This window comes from Leishmania mexicana, chromosome 27, assembly GCF_000234665.1.
Source record: "Leishmania mexicana MHOM/GT/2001/U1103 complete genome, chromosome 27".
Lineage (NCBI taxonomy): Eukaryota > Euglenozoa > Kinetoplastea > Trypanosomatida > Trypanosomatidae > Leishmania > Leishmania mexicana.
In genome coordinates this window covers 375,259-389,788 of record NC_018331.1, presented here as the reverse complement: position 1 = coordinate 389,788, position 14,530 = coordinate 375,259, and the positions used below count along the sequence as shown (strand labels likewise).

At 59.8% G+C, this 14,530-nt stretch overlaps 1 protein-coding gene and 1 pseudogene across 1 annotated transcript, besides 1 other annotated feature; both read left to right on the top strand.

Annotated features, from left to right (window-relative positions):
- Positions 1-3,631: 3,631 nt before the first annotated feature.
- On the top strand, positions 3,632-7,927 carry LMXM_27_0960 (annotated as a pseudogene).
- Positions 3,632-7,927: a sequence feature.
- Positions 7,928-9,313: 1,386 nt separating this feature from the next.
- On the top strand, positions 9,314-12,055 carry LMXM_27_0950 (conserved hypothetical protein; the record flags this gene model as incomplete). The annotated part of the gene is made up of 1 exon (XM_003876620.1): positions 9,314-12,055. The coding sequence occupies one exon, from the start codon at positions 9,314-9,316 to the stop codon at positions 12,053-12,055; it is 2,742 nt and encodes a 913-aa protein (XP_003876669.1).
- Positions 12,056-14,530: the final 2,475 nt, after the last annotated feature.

The window sequence follows — 14,530 nt, the reverse complement described above, 5'->3', positions numbered from 1 at the left end:
TTGATGGGGAAAGAGAGGTAGTGGTGGTGGTGGTGGTGGTGGTGGTGGGAGGTGGGGGGAGAGAGCTCTTTCTGCGTGTTCGAAAGTTGTACGCATCGAAGCCTTTCGTTGGTGGCCGTTTCTCGAGTGCTCCTCAGGTGTGCTCGAAGATGCTGTAGCCGCTCCACCTCCCCTTTTTTACTGTTTTAACATGATTTTTCCTCCGGCCCGCCGCTTTTGTTTCGGATGAGCCCGTCTCTTGTTTTGTAGTCGATTCATTTGATCCTTCTGCTGTCCGCTGCAGAGCTCTCCCACGACGGCTTTTTGTTTTGCCCCTTTTTTCTCCCCTTCTTTTTTTTCTCAGGCCCATTTTACCGAGACGGCGGTCCTTCCACACCCTCTGCCTTCTTCCTCTCACACTCGTGTTGCGGGGCGTACCCCCCTCCCCTCCACGGGCTTACTCGCACGTGCATCCTTCTCTCTCCTCTTGCGTTATGCTCGCTTTGTCATCTGCGCTCTCCCCATTTGGTCGACGCAGACGCACATATACATGTGTTGACCTCTCTCTCTCTATGTGTGTGTGTATTTACCTCTGCGAGCATGTGCGCATGTGTGCGCCGCCCTTTTTTCCTTTTCTCTTCGTACTGTTTGTTTGTCTCTTTGCCGCACCACTGGCTCTCTTTCATCTCGTTGTGCGGGCCACCCGTCCATCACCGTTTTGCCCCTCCTCCACCGCGCGGCAGAGGGGAGGAGGGGGGAGGGGGGCGAGTTCGGAAGGCGCCATCGTTTTAGGGTTGCGATGAGGCGTTTTTTTTTTGTTTCCTTTTGTCATTTCTATGTATGTATAACTGTTTTCCTTCTCATTTTCTAACGGATCATGTGTGTGCGCGCTGCTCTGCTTCTCCTCTCTCTTCGCCACACCTGTCAGCGCGAAGGGCGGTGAACGGAACAGAGGCACCGGCTACGAGAGGCTTTCTTCGTTCGCTGCGAATACTCGAATTGTGCATCTGCCCCAAGTAAGGTGGGAGTAGGGTCCGCGGAGCACGTGAAATCGTGAAGATGTGCCGCACCGCGTTTTTACGGCGGTGCGCTGGGACGCAAAAGGGGGGGGGGACAGGTACGAGTGTAGTGGCTTACGTTTCTGTCTCTCTCTCTCTCTGTGCGTGTGTGGGTCTGATCTGTAACGTCTGTTGCGCCTCGCATGCCGGAACGACTTGCTTCACTGCATCCCTCATGTCCCGCTATTCTACTTTTTTTGTTTCTAAACAACTCCGGGCTGTTGCATATATGCGTGCGTGCGTGGTTACCAGCAGATGTGTTGGTGCGCGTTTTAGCGACGTGGCACAGGCCTCTCTCCTTCGCTTGGGTCCTTAAACACCTCCCTCCCTCCGAAAAAAAAAATCAGTAAGTGGTACCGTTGTCAGCAGAGGAGGAAGAGAGAGAGCTGCTCCTGCACTCGCTCGCTCCCACCGACACGCAAGCACAGACGGAGTAATGCACCGACTCTCCCCTCCCCTCCCACCCCCTGATGCACGGAGATGGCGTAGCTCACACGCGTAAGTGTGTGTGCTCAGTTCATTCATGTGACACAGCACAGCTTACCAAGTACAGTGATTTTTTTTTCGCTTTTAATGATTACCCAGTGCCCTGTAACAGCAGGCCAGTAATTTGGCCCTCCTCCACTGGGCCAGAGCGCTTAATTTGAGTGCGTTTCGGTAGTGCGAGACGGGTGGTGTTGACAACACCAACGAAGGCCTAAAGCAGACAGTAAGCGCTCTCACGCGATGTCGGTCTCGATGGCCTGCCTACCCCCATGTGCTGTTGTATGCATGCGAGCTGCTGATTGCCTCATTCAGTCCCTCTGCTCTCTTCTTGGGGCTATTGGCCTTCATTAGTTGCCGAGTAACGGTGGTTACAACACTCCCTCACCGCTCCGCAAGGCGTACAGCTCGATATCGATATTTACATAGATGCACATATACACAGTCTCGTTCGGATCGTGGCACCTTTACCCCCATCTTTTCACCACCTTGCCGCTCTCAGTGCGTGCCTACTTGAGCCCTTGACAGCCGAATCGTGATGGAGTTTGAGCGTGGCCCAACGAGGTGTGCGCCGGAGGCGCCTACATCGTCTCTCTCGTACCCTTGCATGGCTGCAAGGTCCACGACCCCGTTGGTGTCATGCGCAGCGAATCATGAGGCGCCCGCACATTCCTTTCTAGCAGAGCACCGTTCGACTGGGCGTGACTCAGTCCCTTTCACAGGGGCAGAGACTCGACTCTATCAGCAGTTGCAGAACCAGCAAGAGGCGCTAGACAGGCGAGAGGCAGCCCTTCAGTGCTCGGAGCAGCTTTTCCGTGAAAGGGTCGCTGCGTGGGAGACGCGGAGCCTGCTGTGGGAGGCACAGTACGCTGAGCGACTAGCTGAGCTGGATGCACGTGAGGCGCGCCTCGGGAGATCCCTCTGCTCACCCTGAACCGAGCGGAGGATCCCCATGACCACATCAACAGGGACCTACTCCTCGTTTCACGTGACGGTCTCGCATTGCTGTTCGACGCTTTTCTTTTCTTTTATCCAACCCTCTCTCTTCCTCCTCTAGCACAGAGAGGGGGGAGCGGCGGCACCCCTCAGTGCGTGGTGTCGCAGGCCCCGGCACACACCCCGCACTCTGTGTGTGTGTGTGTGTGTGTTTGTGTGTGGTGGAAAGTGAGCCAGCCCTCCCCCACCCCCAACCCCTGCCAAGTGCCCCAGCCACCTCGGGTGGTGTCGCAGGGCTCAGCACCAACGACGTAGGGGAGGTCAGAGCGATGTATCGCTGCTGATGTCGCTGGTGAGGTTGTGGACGGCGTGGCGTCGGAGCGGCCTGCGACGGCGGACACCATTGTGCCGTCCACATGATGGGGACAGAGTGCCAGCGTGACTCGAACACATCTCACCCACCCCCTCCCCGGCCCCTCACTCTGCCCACTGGTGCAGGGGGCCTGCGCCACTCTCGAGGAGGGTGCGGCACGTGGGGACCGGCGCAATGGGTGTGTCTGTGCCGAGCTTTGGACGGAGGCCGCACCGAGATGACTGGGTCGGCGCAATGCTGTACCGCGTGTGTCCAGGGCTGCTGCGCGCCAGGCCATGTGCGCCTGTGCGACGGGGCCCGGCTGGGGTGGAGTGGCGTGCAGCTCGTGTTTCAGGGCAGAGCAATGGGGACACGCCGAAACAAAGCCAAGACCCTTTCCTGCTTCCGTTGCCGTATTGCGGCCATTTGTACTGCTACGGCGTTCGCTCCCCTGCGGGCGATCCGAATACTCGGCGTTACACGACAGCGTATGTGTGCACGTTCTCTCGCACCGTGTCCCTGGCACGGTCTCTCAGGAACCGGCAGGGAGACGACGTAGGAAGGACAACCATCAGAATGGGAGTCGTGGGCTTCCGGGTTCGTTGTTTTCTTTCCGCTCCGGGAAAGGGGCGAACCACAGAAAATTGAAGGTCGTCGGAGCTGTGTGATCCCTGTGCGTCTCATGCCCGTCCTGCCTTCGAGCCCCGTCCTCTCCTCACTCTCTCCATATTGCATTCCCGTACCGTGACCCTGTTCTGCCGCTTGTTGTCGTACTCGCGATGCACTCTACACAGGGAGAGGCACGGGACCACCGACTCGCCGCATGCACCCATGGAGGCTGTGCCTACTTGCGAGTCACGCCGTGCGCTACCTTCGCCTGTACGATCCGGTCGATGCAAGCATTACGGTCGCTGCTCTCGGAGAGCTGAACTGCCAGTTGTCGGGTTCCACAACGGCCTTTTTCGTGAGTCTTGCACCCTCGTTACAGCACTATGACGCGACGCAGCTGACGCGAGTCTTCGCGGGGTTATCAAGACTACGCGTGGCGCACTACATGATCACCGCGTACATCCTTAAGTTGTTTCTCGCCTCCCTAACGCGGGACCGCGACAGCGCAACGGCATCTACCTCGCCGGTGCACTCAGGGGCCCGACCAAGGTGGGCTGCTGCCGAGCAGGTGGGCGCGGTGGCGGGTATGGTGCGTATTCTACAGGTACATCATACTCAACGAACGATGCGTGCCTTTCTTGCCGCAGCGGAGAGGGCGCTGGCCCCAGTCATGGCCTCCGGTGGAGGCGCATGCAGCGTTTTGGGGCGCCGTGGACAGAAAGACGGCGAGGTCTGCAGCACCCCGGCCACTTCTGCGCGTCCGATGACGGTGCAGGTGCTCTTCCTCCTCGAGGTGTACGTGAATGCGAGAGTGCGCGTGACAGCGCCGCATACACCGCTGTGGCTGCTGGACATGGTTTCTCATGCTCCCTGGACCTCCTTTACGGTGTCTGAGCTGCTACACGTGTACAGTCGGCTCTTTCCAGCTGCCAGCACTCACCGACCGGCGGGGTGCGCTGCGGACGCCTCTGCCACATCCCTGCTCCAGGGGTTGCTTACCGAGCACATCCTCGACCATGCCGGGGGCACGGAAATGGAGGGCGGCGCCCGCTGCCGATGTGTACCACCTGCGGCTGGAGCGGAAGACGCTGCTGTCGACGCTTCGCTCAGCAACAGTGACTTTTCGGTGGCGGTACAGGACATATGCCGCGTGTGGAGAAGACGGTCGCCAGGGGAGCAGTACGTCCTACTGCGCTGTACCGTCTGGCGTCTTGCACACCAGCCGACGGAGAAAGCGCGAGACGCAGAGGCCAATGAGCTGCTTCGCTTTCTGACACCCGCTCTGTTTTTCCAACTGTCGGCGGAGTTCGGCGGTCAAATGCGCGGCTCTGCGCTGAGGTGGTGGATGGAGGTGCTCCCGAGGTCTGCAGTGGAGAGGTGCGACGTGATGGACTCAAGGGAGAGTCACGCACTTCGCGAAGGCGCAGTTGGCGAAGCCGTTCAGCTTTGCATTGCCATACTGCAGCTGCTCTATACCCAGTACGTCGCTGCTGGGGTGGAGGCGGGCTCGTCGGCGTATTCTGTGGTCGCGTGCCACACAGAGCGTTCTGCCGGTACTAGACAGGGTGCTGACGTGCTCGTTTCGGTGCAGCGGCTGGTCACCTGCCTGCGGACGGTGGCGTTGCTAGTCCCCAATCAGATGGAGGAGGAGAGGGAGTGGTGGGAGCTGCTAGTTCTCCTACTCGACGTGCACGCTCGCTCCTCCTGGGGTACCACTGACGGCTCTTTTGCACATTGGCTGGGGACGGAGGTGCATCAGAGTGGCGATGCGTCGCACATGTGGCAATGTCTGTCGGCAGCACAGGAAGACGCGCGAGATGCGCTGATGACACGATGGGCTCACTTCTGGACCCACCGCAGAAGCGCGAACAGGTTTGGGAATCCTATGGCGAAGAGCAATTGTCGATCAGAGACCCTCGCGTGTGCTAAGGAAGACGACGGCGTGACGCATCTTTGCAAACTCGGTGAGGACGCGCTGCTGTTACACTGGTGCATCGCTAACCTGGTGGATGGGTGGCTGCAGTGCAGTCACCAAGCCAGGCAACTACGTATATGTTCAAAGTCGCCAGCTGCTCACCTCACTTCACTAAGCTTTTCCTTTCAGCAGATATGGCGAGAGATGCTTGCAGAGACCGTGGCGGAACTTTACAGTTCTCACCAGAGAGCAGCCGCCGGGGTGTCGCCATACCCTGTCATGAGGTTGGAGACGGATCTTCTCGTCATCATGGCGGAGTCGCTCCACCCGAACAGGACGGCGCGGGTGCGGAGTGGTGATGTGCGGTCGGTTCCTCTTCTGAGGTCCTTGGCCGACGCAATCGGCGAGTCCGTGCTACCGGAGGCTCTCTGCGCTGCACTGGAGCAGGCTCAAGCGCACAGCACCGACGCACCTAGTAGAACCGTCCCCTCGTTCGCGGAAGCATGGGTGCAGCGGGAGCGGTAGCGGCGCCGTATGTGGTGGGCGGCAAGCACCTCTGCTCCCGGCACGTCGATGTCGCTGCAGGCTGCGCAGGTGATGCTTCTCAGCGCGTTGTTCCCCTCGAGTGCATACGGTGGCACGTGCGCCTCAACATCTCTCGCTTCGCTGCGAAGGTTGTCGGTGCGGTGGCCGTACCGCATGCTAGCAGTGTGTCTACGCAGTTCTGCCTCCCTGCAACAGCCCGGCGCGACCCGCCATGGAGCGGAGGGCTGTGGGAGCGAGTGGCGCGCGTGCATCCCGCCATGGGAGATGAAAGACATCCGCGATCTCGACGCTGAGTACCACGCACTCAGGTCACTGACACCGTGCGACAGCGGGAACCGTACAGAGGACCCGCCGACACCGACAATCGACGAGCCGCCGTCGACACAGCGATCTCTGTTTGTGTGCGCCAAAGGACTCTCCAACACGCTTATGTGTAACATCGAGTCTCTTATCGCGTGGCAGCAGCGCTCTGGCGTGTTACCGGCGAACACGCTGCGTGGCAGAGGTGAGGATGGGATGTTTTTGCCGCCTAACCTGTGTGGCGCGGAAGCGGCGCCCTACCGCATGTGGTACCGCGACGACACACTGATGACTCTCGCCAGAGGGCATTTTTTAGTGCCCAGGCCGTTCGCTGACCCCATCAGCGGTGTCGTCGCGAGTGACTTTGCTGAAAGCGTACCAGAAACGCCCTCCGCACATGGCACGGACGTGCTTGTGTCGCTGTGCGATACTGTGGCGCTGCTGACAAGAGCAGCGATACCGCTGAACACGACCTGTGCATCTCTTTTCGCACCGCCTCCTAGACGCTCTTCACCGTACTGGACATCTTGCACCGACAGCGCAGCATCATCGTCGCTGTTCACGCCTCTATCCCCGCCGCAGCCCTTTGCTGCTGCAGAGGCCCTCTATGCCGAGCTGTGTTTTCGCTTTTGGGCGTGCTGCCAGCGCCTGGCGGAAGTTCTCCTTCCTCTGTGCGCGGTGTCGGGGCCTGACTTGCCTGACGACGAAGAGGTATCCACCTCTGCCACAGCAGCGGAGGCTCTAGCGATTGCCGGCGCGGTGGAATGGCGCCACTTCAGCCGCTACGTCAGTGACGCATCACCGCCGGCGGCGCCATCATGTGACACATATGCGCTCACTGTTGCCCAGGACCGGGCATTGGCACTGCTCCTGCCGCTAATGTGGCGCTGCGTGCACTGCTGCGCCGCGGAGCCGAGCCCGGCGACCTCACGGATGAGCAAGTGTCATCGACCGATTCGGGGGGTCCTATTAGACGTGTGGCGTCTCCAGCTGTTTGCAACTCACTTGTGCGGTAAATTACCCCTACCTGCCAGATTCGAGCAGACTCAGGAGCGTCTATGGTGGTGCTTGCAGGCGGCGCTCTCAGACGCTCTGCCTGTGGAGCAACGCGTGTCCTTGAGTGATGAGCCGTCTGTGGCGTCAGAAGACGAAGCCGCAGTGAAGCTGGCCATGGGTGATCTGAAAGCAAGCCTACGCGAGAGACACTGGTTCGACAGCACCACGCAAAGCACGGAGTGTCCGTTCCTCTTCTTGCGCGACACCGTCGGCTCAATATGTGACGGCCTCGACGCAGCACCGGCAGTGAGTCGTGATGGAGACACGACAATGACCTCCCCGATGGACACCTACGTGCAGCGACTTCTTCCCTCCCACCCATTTGTGCTCGCTGGCCCCAGCCGCGTGCACACGCATCTCCTGTGCGGCGTGCGACTTGTCGTCTTGACATGGATGCACATCCTCCTCCTCGAGAGTATCGTAGTGTATCACCCGCGGATCTTGTCGCACGAGTGCACACAGCAGCTGAGCTGGGTGCACATGCGCATAAGGGCATACGAGCAAGGGCTCTGCCTTGCCATACCGTCCACAGCACCCTCCTGCAACCACGACATTGCACACTCCACGGGATCGTCAACAAGAGCGGAGTCGAGGCGTTACGGCCTGCTTGCCGAATGCCTCATGCAAGAGCTCGACGCCGCCGTATCTGAGATGGTGGCGTGGGCGAGAGGTCCTCGTATCTCCGCACCATGAGGCAGCCGAGCTGCCTCACCATCAGTTTGCCTCTCTCCTGCGCTCTACGACGTTCTTCCTCTCCCGTGACTCCCGTCATTTCTCTGCGAGATGTGTGCGTGTAGGCGGCCCTCTCTCCCTCCCTCTCTCGTTTCCTTCTGCACTGACACCCATCCGCCAATGTGCTGGCGAGGGGGTGGGGTGGAGTGAAAGGGCACCGCCTTTTGTCTCTCGCTCTGTGGCCGTGTTGCCACATGCGTGAACACTGCTCATGCTTCTCTTTTTTTCCTTGGTTGTTGGTCTCTCGCCTTTTCAGCCCCTTTCATTGACTCCCTTCCCCTTCCCACCCCCTTTCCCGAGGGCCCTCTCCGCCATCCGCGTGATGTGGGCGCACGGGCATGTGGAGGGGGGGAGGGATCATCGGAGGCTGCTGCTGCTCCATCGAGTACTTCTTTCCAGATGTTTGACAACAACGACACACGGCCCCGTTGCTCGTGTAGCAGTGCCGTCTGCAGACGAGACGAGCCACCTTCCCTGTGCCGCAGCGTCTTCCTGAATCCCTTCATTTATTCGCCGCTCCTCGGCAGGGCATCGCTATGGTGGTGCTCGCCTGCCATGTTGTCGACATGTCCTGTGGTCCTCGCTCCTGCCTCTGAGGTGCACTCTGCTTTTCTTTCACGCACCACGTGCTTGTGTTGATGCTCGTTGCCCTTTGCCCCTGCCCCCCTCTCTCATGCACGGATGATGGCGCACTCTCCACTTCTGTATCCCACCGCCTCACACATCGCTTGCTTTTCCCTGTGGACACGGAACAGGAACTCTGTTACCGTTTGCCCTTTCCATGTCGCGCGGCGCCTGTCTTTCATCTCAGATCAAAAGTGTCTACTTAATAGAAAGCAGCACGGCACCGGGTGACACTGTTTCTTGCGCTGTTAGGCTTTGCTGCTGTCCTCTTGCCGCTCACATGCGCTGCTCTGACCCCGCTCGTGTCTCTGCTTCTCACTGAGCGCGCTGCCGATTCTTATCTTCCCCTTCACCATATATCCCCCCCCCCCACACATAAATATATATTCGGCCTTGCCACTTTCGAGCGTCCTTTTTTTCTTGTCGCTTCCATCCCTTTGTTTGCCAGGATACCTCTGCACCTTAATCGATTTTTTACACTTACCCCCGTCCCGCTCTCCCACCCCACACCCGGACAACGTCGCCACTCTTCCTGCTACATCCGCTCCCGGGGGAGACTTGATCATGGTTGCGCCGCGCACTCGTACACGCACAATTACAGAAATACAACGTGGAGGGCATTGAACTATCGCTGTCTTGTTGCCGTTGCTGCTGTTTGCTTCGGTTTGCGTCTCTTTCAGCGTCACGTGTTCTGTGCCCCCTCCCCCCTCCCCCACCGCAGTAATGGGCAGATCACGCTCGGACCAAAACCGCGCCACCAAGGTGCCGGTGACGGGCTCTTCGTTCGCCACGACACAGCGTGCCGGAAAAAGTGTACATCTCGGGCCAGAGATGGCGCCGAAGGAGGCCAAGGGAAAATCGGCGAAACCCACGAAGAGTATGACGACGTTGCACGAGCAGCTGCTCTACCTGCAAGCCCTTTACCCGTACGCCTCTTATGATAAGCTCATGGCCGTAATCGACAACACCAACAGCGCAGATGAGGCAGCGGAACAGGCCTACGAGGCACTGAACCCCGACTACAACGGTTTCGCGTATCTGAAAGAGCAACACGACCTCTTCACAAGCGAAAAACTACCGAGCGCCGAACGGGCGACGGCGTTTGCGGGTTTGAGGGAGTCACTGCAGGAGCGGGCGGCGTCTGCATTTCGGCCTGGGCACTTTGGAAATCTTTCGCAGCTGCAGGAATACCAAGACACGGTGGGGCTCTTCATTGTGGACACATCAGATTGGGACCGTGCGACGCTGCTGCCCGCACGTGACTTAGCGGAGATGACGTTCATGGACCTCCCTCTACTCGAGGAGCCGACGAATTATGAGGCAGCCACGGCCACGATCAACGGTGACAGCAAAGACGTCAATGGGCTGAGACGTGAGGGCTGGTCGCAGGTGTGCAGCACGTCGCTTGACACATCTAACAACGCGACCGGCTTCCTAGACCTGCAGCCGAGCAGCAAGCTGCACCCCGTCAGCAACGCCGCCTCCGCTTTGCTATCGGGAGGAAATCCCGGCAAATACTCTCATGCGCCGTCGTGTGGTGCATCCAAGGAGCGACCAAGAGATGAGCGCAACGGCAACAGTGCTGCGGGTGACGGCGGGGATAGCGCCACCGCGAGCGTCGTCTATGTGCAGCGCAGCGACCCACCACGTGCAGCACCGATTATAGCGTGGGCACCCGAGGCGATTCGTGTGGGTCCTGCTGAGGCGGGACGGGAGAGCGAAGGCATTCTGCGCGTTTTCGACGAAGCGACCTTCTTAAAGGGCCCGCTGCTGCGGCTGGCGACGCCGCCGCCAGCTTCAACTGAGGCCTTGCCAGATGCGCATATGTCTCCACAGGAAAGCGCCGTGGCAGTGCGGCCGGCGGTGGAAGGCGAAGCCCACGAACCTGTGATGAACGGTCTGGTTGGTGGCCAGGCAAGCGCCTTGGCTGCTCCGCCATCCCCGCAGACGACCTTTCCATTGTCCATGGAGGAGGACGGCGAGGCCCACGAGCCGTTTGATCCGGGCTCCAGCGCAGTGCCTAAGCGGGGCGGTGGTGACAACGTCAACGAGGCGAACACCGAGGAGTTGCTCCGCGCAGAGGCGCCATCCGCATCGCTCTCTCACCACCGCAGACGCACCTGCTTACCCGAAACCTATACGGAAGTGGAACCCGGCGCGACCGCGAGCACGAGCACGAGCATGGCCCACGGCACCGCCAACGGGACGCGACAGATCTCGGGCGGCGACGACAACGCGGCCTCCTCCAATGCGTTTTGCGCGCAGTCCAGCATGCGGGATGCGGCCCGCAAAGCACACGAGCCCAAGCCGCATCCCCTCACGACTGCGGAGACGGTGTGGCAGCGCATGCGAAACCGGATTCCAATAGGCAACTTGATTTCTCGCTCGACTTCCCGGCAGAAGCCTGCGGTGCCGCCGAAGAAGAAGAGCAGCAACGGACGTCCTAACGTGGTATGCTCGCCAGGGTTTGCTCTGCCGCGAACCGCTGCCCGCGAGGGGGCAAGTGTGCTGAACGGCACCACCGAGGGCACCGAACGGCAGCAGGCAGCGCACAACGGCTGTGGGGATGTACCAGTCGACGGCAATGACGCGGCTGAAAGGGGTGTGGGTGCCCCGTACAGCGAGCGACGATCCAGCACGGGAACGTTGGCCATTCCTGCCGCGCACGCTGGGTGCTCAAGCTTAGACCCCGTAGCCTTTCTGAAAGCCGAGGAGGAGCGCTGGGACACCATTGCGACTATGCTGACTTCATACGAGGAGGTGTTCGGCCCCAAGTCCCGCTGCGATCTGGTGCGGTGCATCCACGATGAGTGCCCCAAGCTGCGTGACAACGTCACGGTCATTCTGCAGCGGCTGCTGCACGTGGTGGGGAAGGCGCTGCGTGGCAAAGAGCTGGTGGAGGGCATGACAGAGGAGCCGCTGAAGGTACCTTTGCTCGGTACCATTCTGTTCTCCACCTCACCTATCAAGCTGACCGAGCTCAGCTTTCGCGAGGACAAGTGCTCTATCGAGTTTTGCGAGGATGGGACACGACTGCAGGCGAACCTTGACCTAAAGGCGATGTCGCTGGAGGCGATCCGGTTTGCGTACATTGGTGAAGTCGATGCCGTCCGGCAAGCACGCAGGGCGCGAGAATCGCAGGGACGAATACCAGGGTCTTACTGGCGTGCGGCGTCGCGTACGCGGCGTGGCAGTGAACTGGAACAGTACACCACGGGTGTTACGCGCGGTACCGCCACAATCAAGGCTGCCGATGTCCGTGTGAAGGGAAGGGTATGCATATGGCTGATGACCTCCGGCAAAATGCATGTTGCGTTCCAAAAGACGACCGTCTCTGTGGGCTCCTTCCGGTTGTCAACAACAGTGACGAAGCTAAACGTCTTGTGCACCCTCGGCGCACCTATTTTGCGGCTAATGATACAGCGCGGCATTAAACAGGTGCTGCAAAGCGGGCACAGCTTGTGACGTGTGCGTGCGTGCGTGTGCGCGCGCGTGTGTGTGTGCCTCATATGCTGCAGACCGTGACACATACTAAACGGCTCTTGCCATTTTCTTCTCTCCTTTTAGATGTGTGTGTGTGTATGCATGAAAAGGGGCTGTCACGACGCTTCACTTGCGGCTCGTCGTCGCTCAGCCCTGCCATGCACGAAGGCACACCGGCACGCGTTGAAAGGCGATAGACGCAAAAAAAGGGGAAGGCCCGCCTCGTGTGGCTCCTTAAAGGCTGCTGCAGCCACTGCATCCCACCTCACTGATCACGCGCGCAAACGGCGGGAAGTGGAGCGGCGGTGCAGAGGTAGCAACTAAATGTGACGTGAACATATGCCACAGTCCCGTAGGACAGCATGCGACAACACGGCGCTGCGGCTCGCTGGCTCTGCGTCTCTACGGTCCCCTTCTTACTCTCTTTTTTTTCAGCTGCATCTCTGATTCCCCGTGGAGGCGGTGTGGACTGCACGCCAACCGGCCCAAATCGCAGCGATGTGGACCTGCGGCGAATGAAATGACAGCGGATACCATGAGACGAGGCTGTGCACAATGGCGGCACTTGCGTACTAGGGGTCTGCGTGCATGGGACATTTCGGCGACTCTGACTCGTGCGCCTGGCTCGACGTGCGGGTACGCAGCTTCCCTCTCCCGCTGCGCTCTGTCTCCTCTTCATCCTAGGACTTTGCCCTCCTCCCCCCTCCCCCGTCTCGCTTGTCCGTTCTTTTTTTATCTTGTAGCAAGTGGGATGCCATGGTGGCCACTGGCGTTCGGTTATCGTGTATGCCGGCTCCGGCCGTCTCTCTCAATCGCCCGTCTGCCGCATCAGCCGCCACCGTTCATCAAAGATCATTTCGCTCAGAAGGGCTTGGCAGCCTGTGGTGCCAAGGATCACTTACAGGCGGGGACGTGAGCAGAGAAATGTGACACCTGCTGTCGGCCCATCAACCCAGCTGGAAAGCAGCCACAACGGAGCCGGCAGCACCTGCACGTTGCGGAGCACCAAGGCGACCACTGTGTAGGCGTGTGTGTGTGTCTTTCGTGGAGACGCACGGGTGCAACGACGCGGCAGAAGAAAGGATCGCACAAACGTATTCGTCATTGATTTGTTTCTCTTCCCCCCTCCCTCCCCCCAGTATTCCACACACACACACCCATACCTCACTCTGCTTTCTCTCTCTTGTTGCGCGACTTGATCAAGAGAAGAGAAGGTCAAGGAATGAACAGAATGTGATGCACGTTGCTGGTGCACCCAGCTGTGGCCGCAGGCGCTCCTCCTTCCGCCACAATTCAGGGACGACATGTTTGACGACGCCTCCGCTACGCTCGCGAGTTGCCTTTATCCGTTACGCAGACGTGTGGGCAGGACCAGACCTTGTCCCACCCCTATCGTCGTACGTATCCATGTTGATGCATCAGTCCTGCATTTGGACTGGGCCCACCTGTGTGTGTGTATGTGTGCATCGCACGTTGTAGACGGTCCTCACAGCATCGGGGCGAGCAAGAAAGCTAAAGGAAACAACCTTGCTGGTCGCCTTTGCGCTGCCCTATGTCAGCTGCATAGCCGGTTGCTGTCAGGTTCGTAAAGGGTGGCGGTGTGTGGGGGTGGGTGGGTGTAGGGGGACATGGCCCGGCACCAGCCTGGAATCCATGCAGTGGCCCTTTCTCCACCGTTGCATGTGAAGCTGCCCATCCTGCGGCGAGAGCGGAAGAGAAAAAGAATATTGAGAGGGAGGGGGTTGCCACCGCCCAGACCGCGATTGCCGCAATCGCGGGTCGTCTTCGCCGCTGCCCACCCTTGCGCTTGAGCCACTGTTGCTCTAAAGCGTCATCTTGCCTCTCCGTTCGGATCTTCTGCTGAGATGCGAACGCGCGGCTTTCCGCCCACGCAGCTCGATGCCGATGGTTCGCTCCTCCTCCCGCGCGTCTCACGAGGGCCTCTGTCGTTTTGATGTTATTTTCCGTGTTGACAGTCGCTTTGCCACGTAGTCTTTTCTTCTATCCAGCACTCTCTCTTCCTCCTCTAGCACGGAGAGGGGGTAGGGGCGGCACCCCTCAGTGCGTGGTGTCGCCGGGCCCAGCACCAACGACGTAGGGGAGGTCAGAGCGATGTATCGCTGCTGATGTCACTGGTGAGGTTGTGGACGGCGTGGCGTCGGAGCGGCCTGCGACGGCGGACACCATTGTGCCGTCCACATGATGGGGACAGAGTGCCAGCGTGACTCGAACACATCTCACCCACCCCCTCCCCGGCCCCTCACTCTGCCCACTGGTGCAGGAGGACTGCGCCACTCTCGAGGAGGGTGCGGCACGTGGGGACCGGCGCAATGGGTGTGTCTGTGCCGAGCTTTGGACGGAGGCCGCACCGAGATGACTGGGTCGGCGCAATGCTGTACCGCGTGTGCCCAGGGCTGCTGCGCGCCAGGCCATGTGCGCCTGTGCGACGGGGCCCGG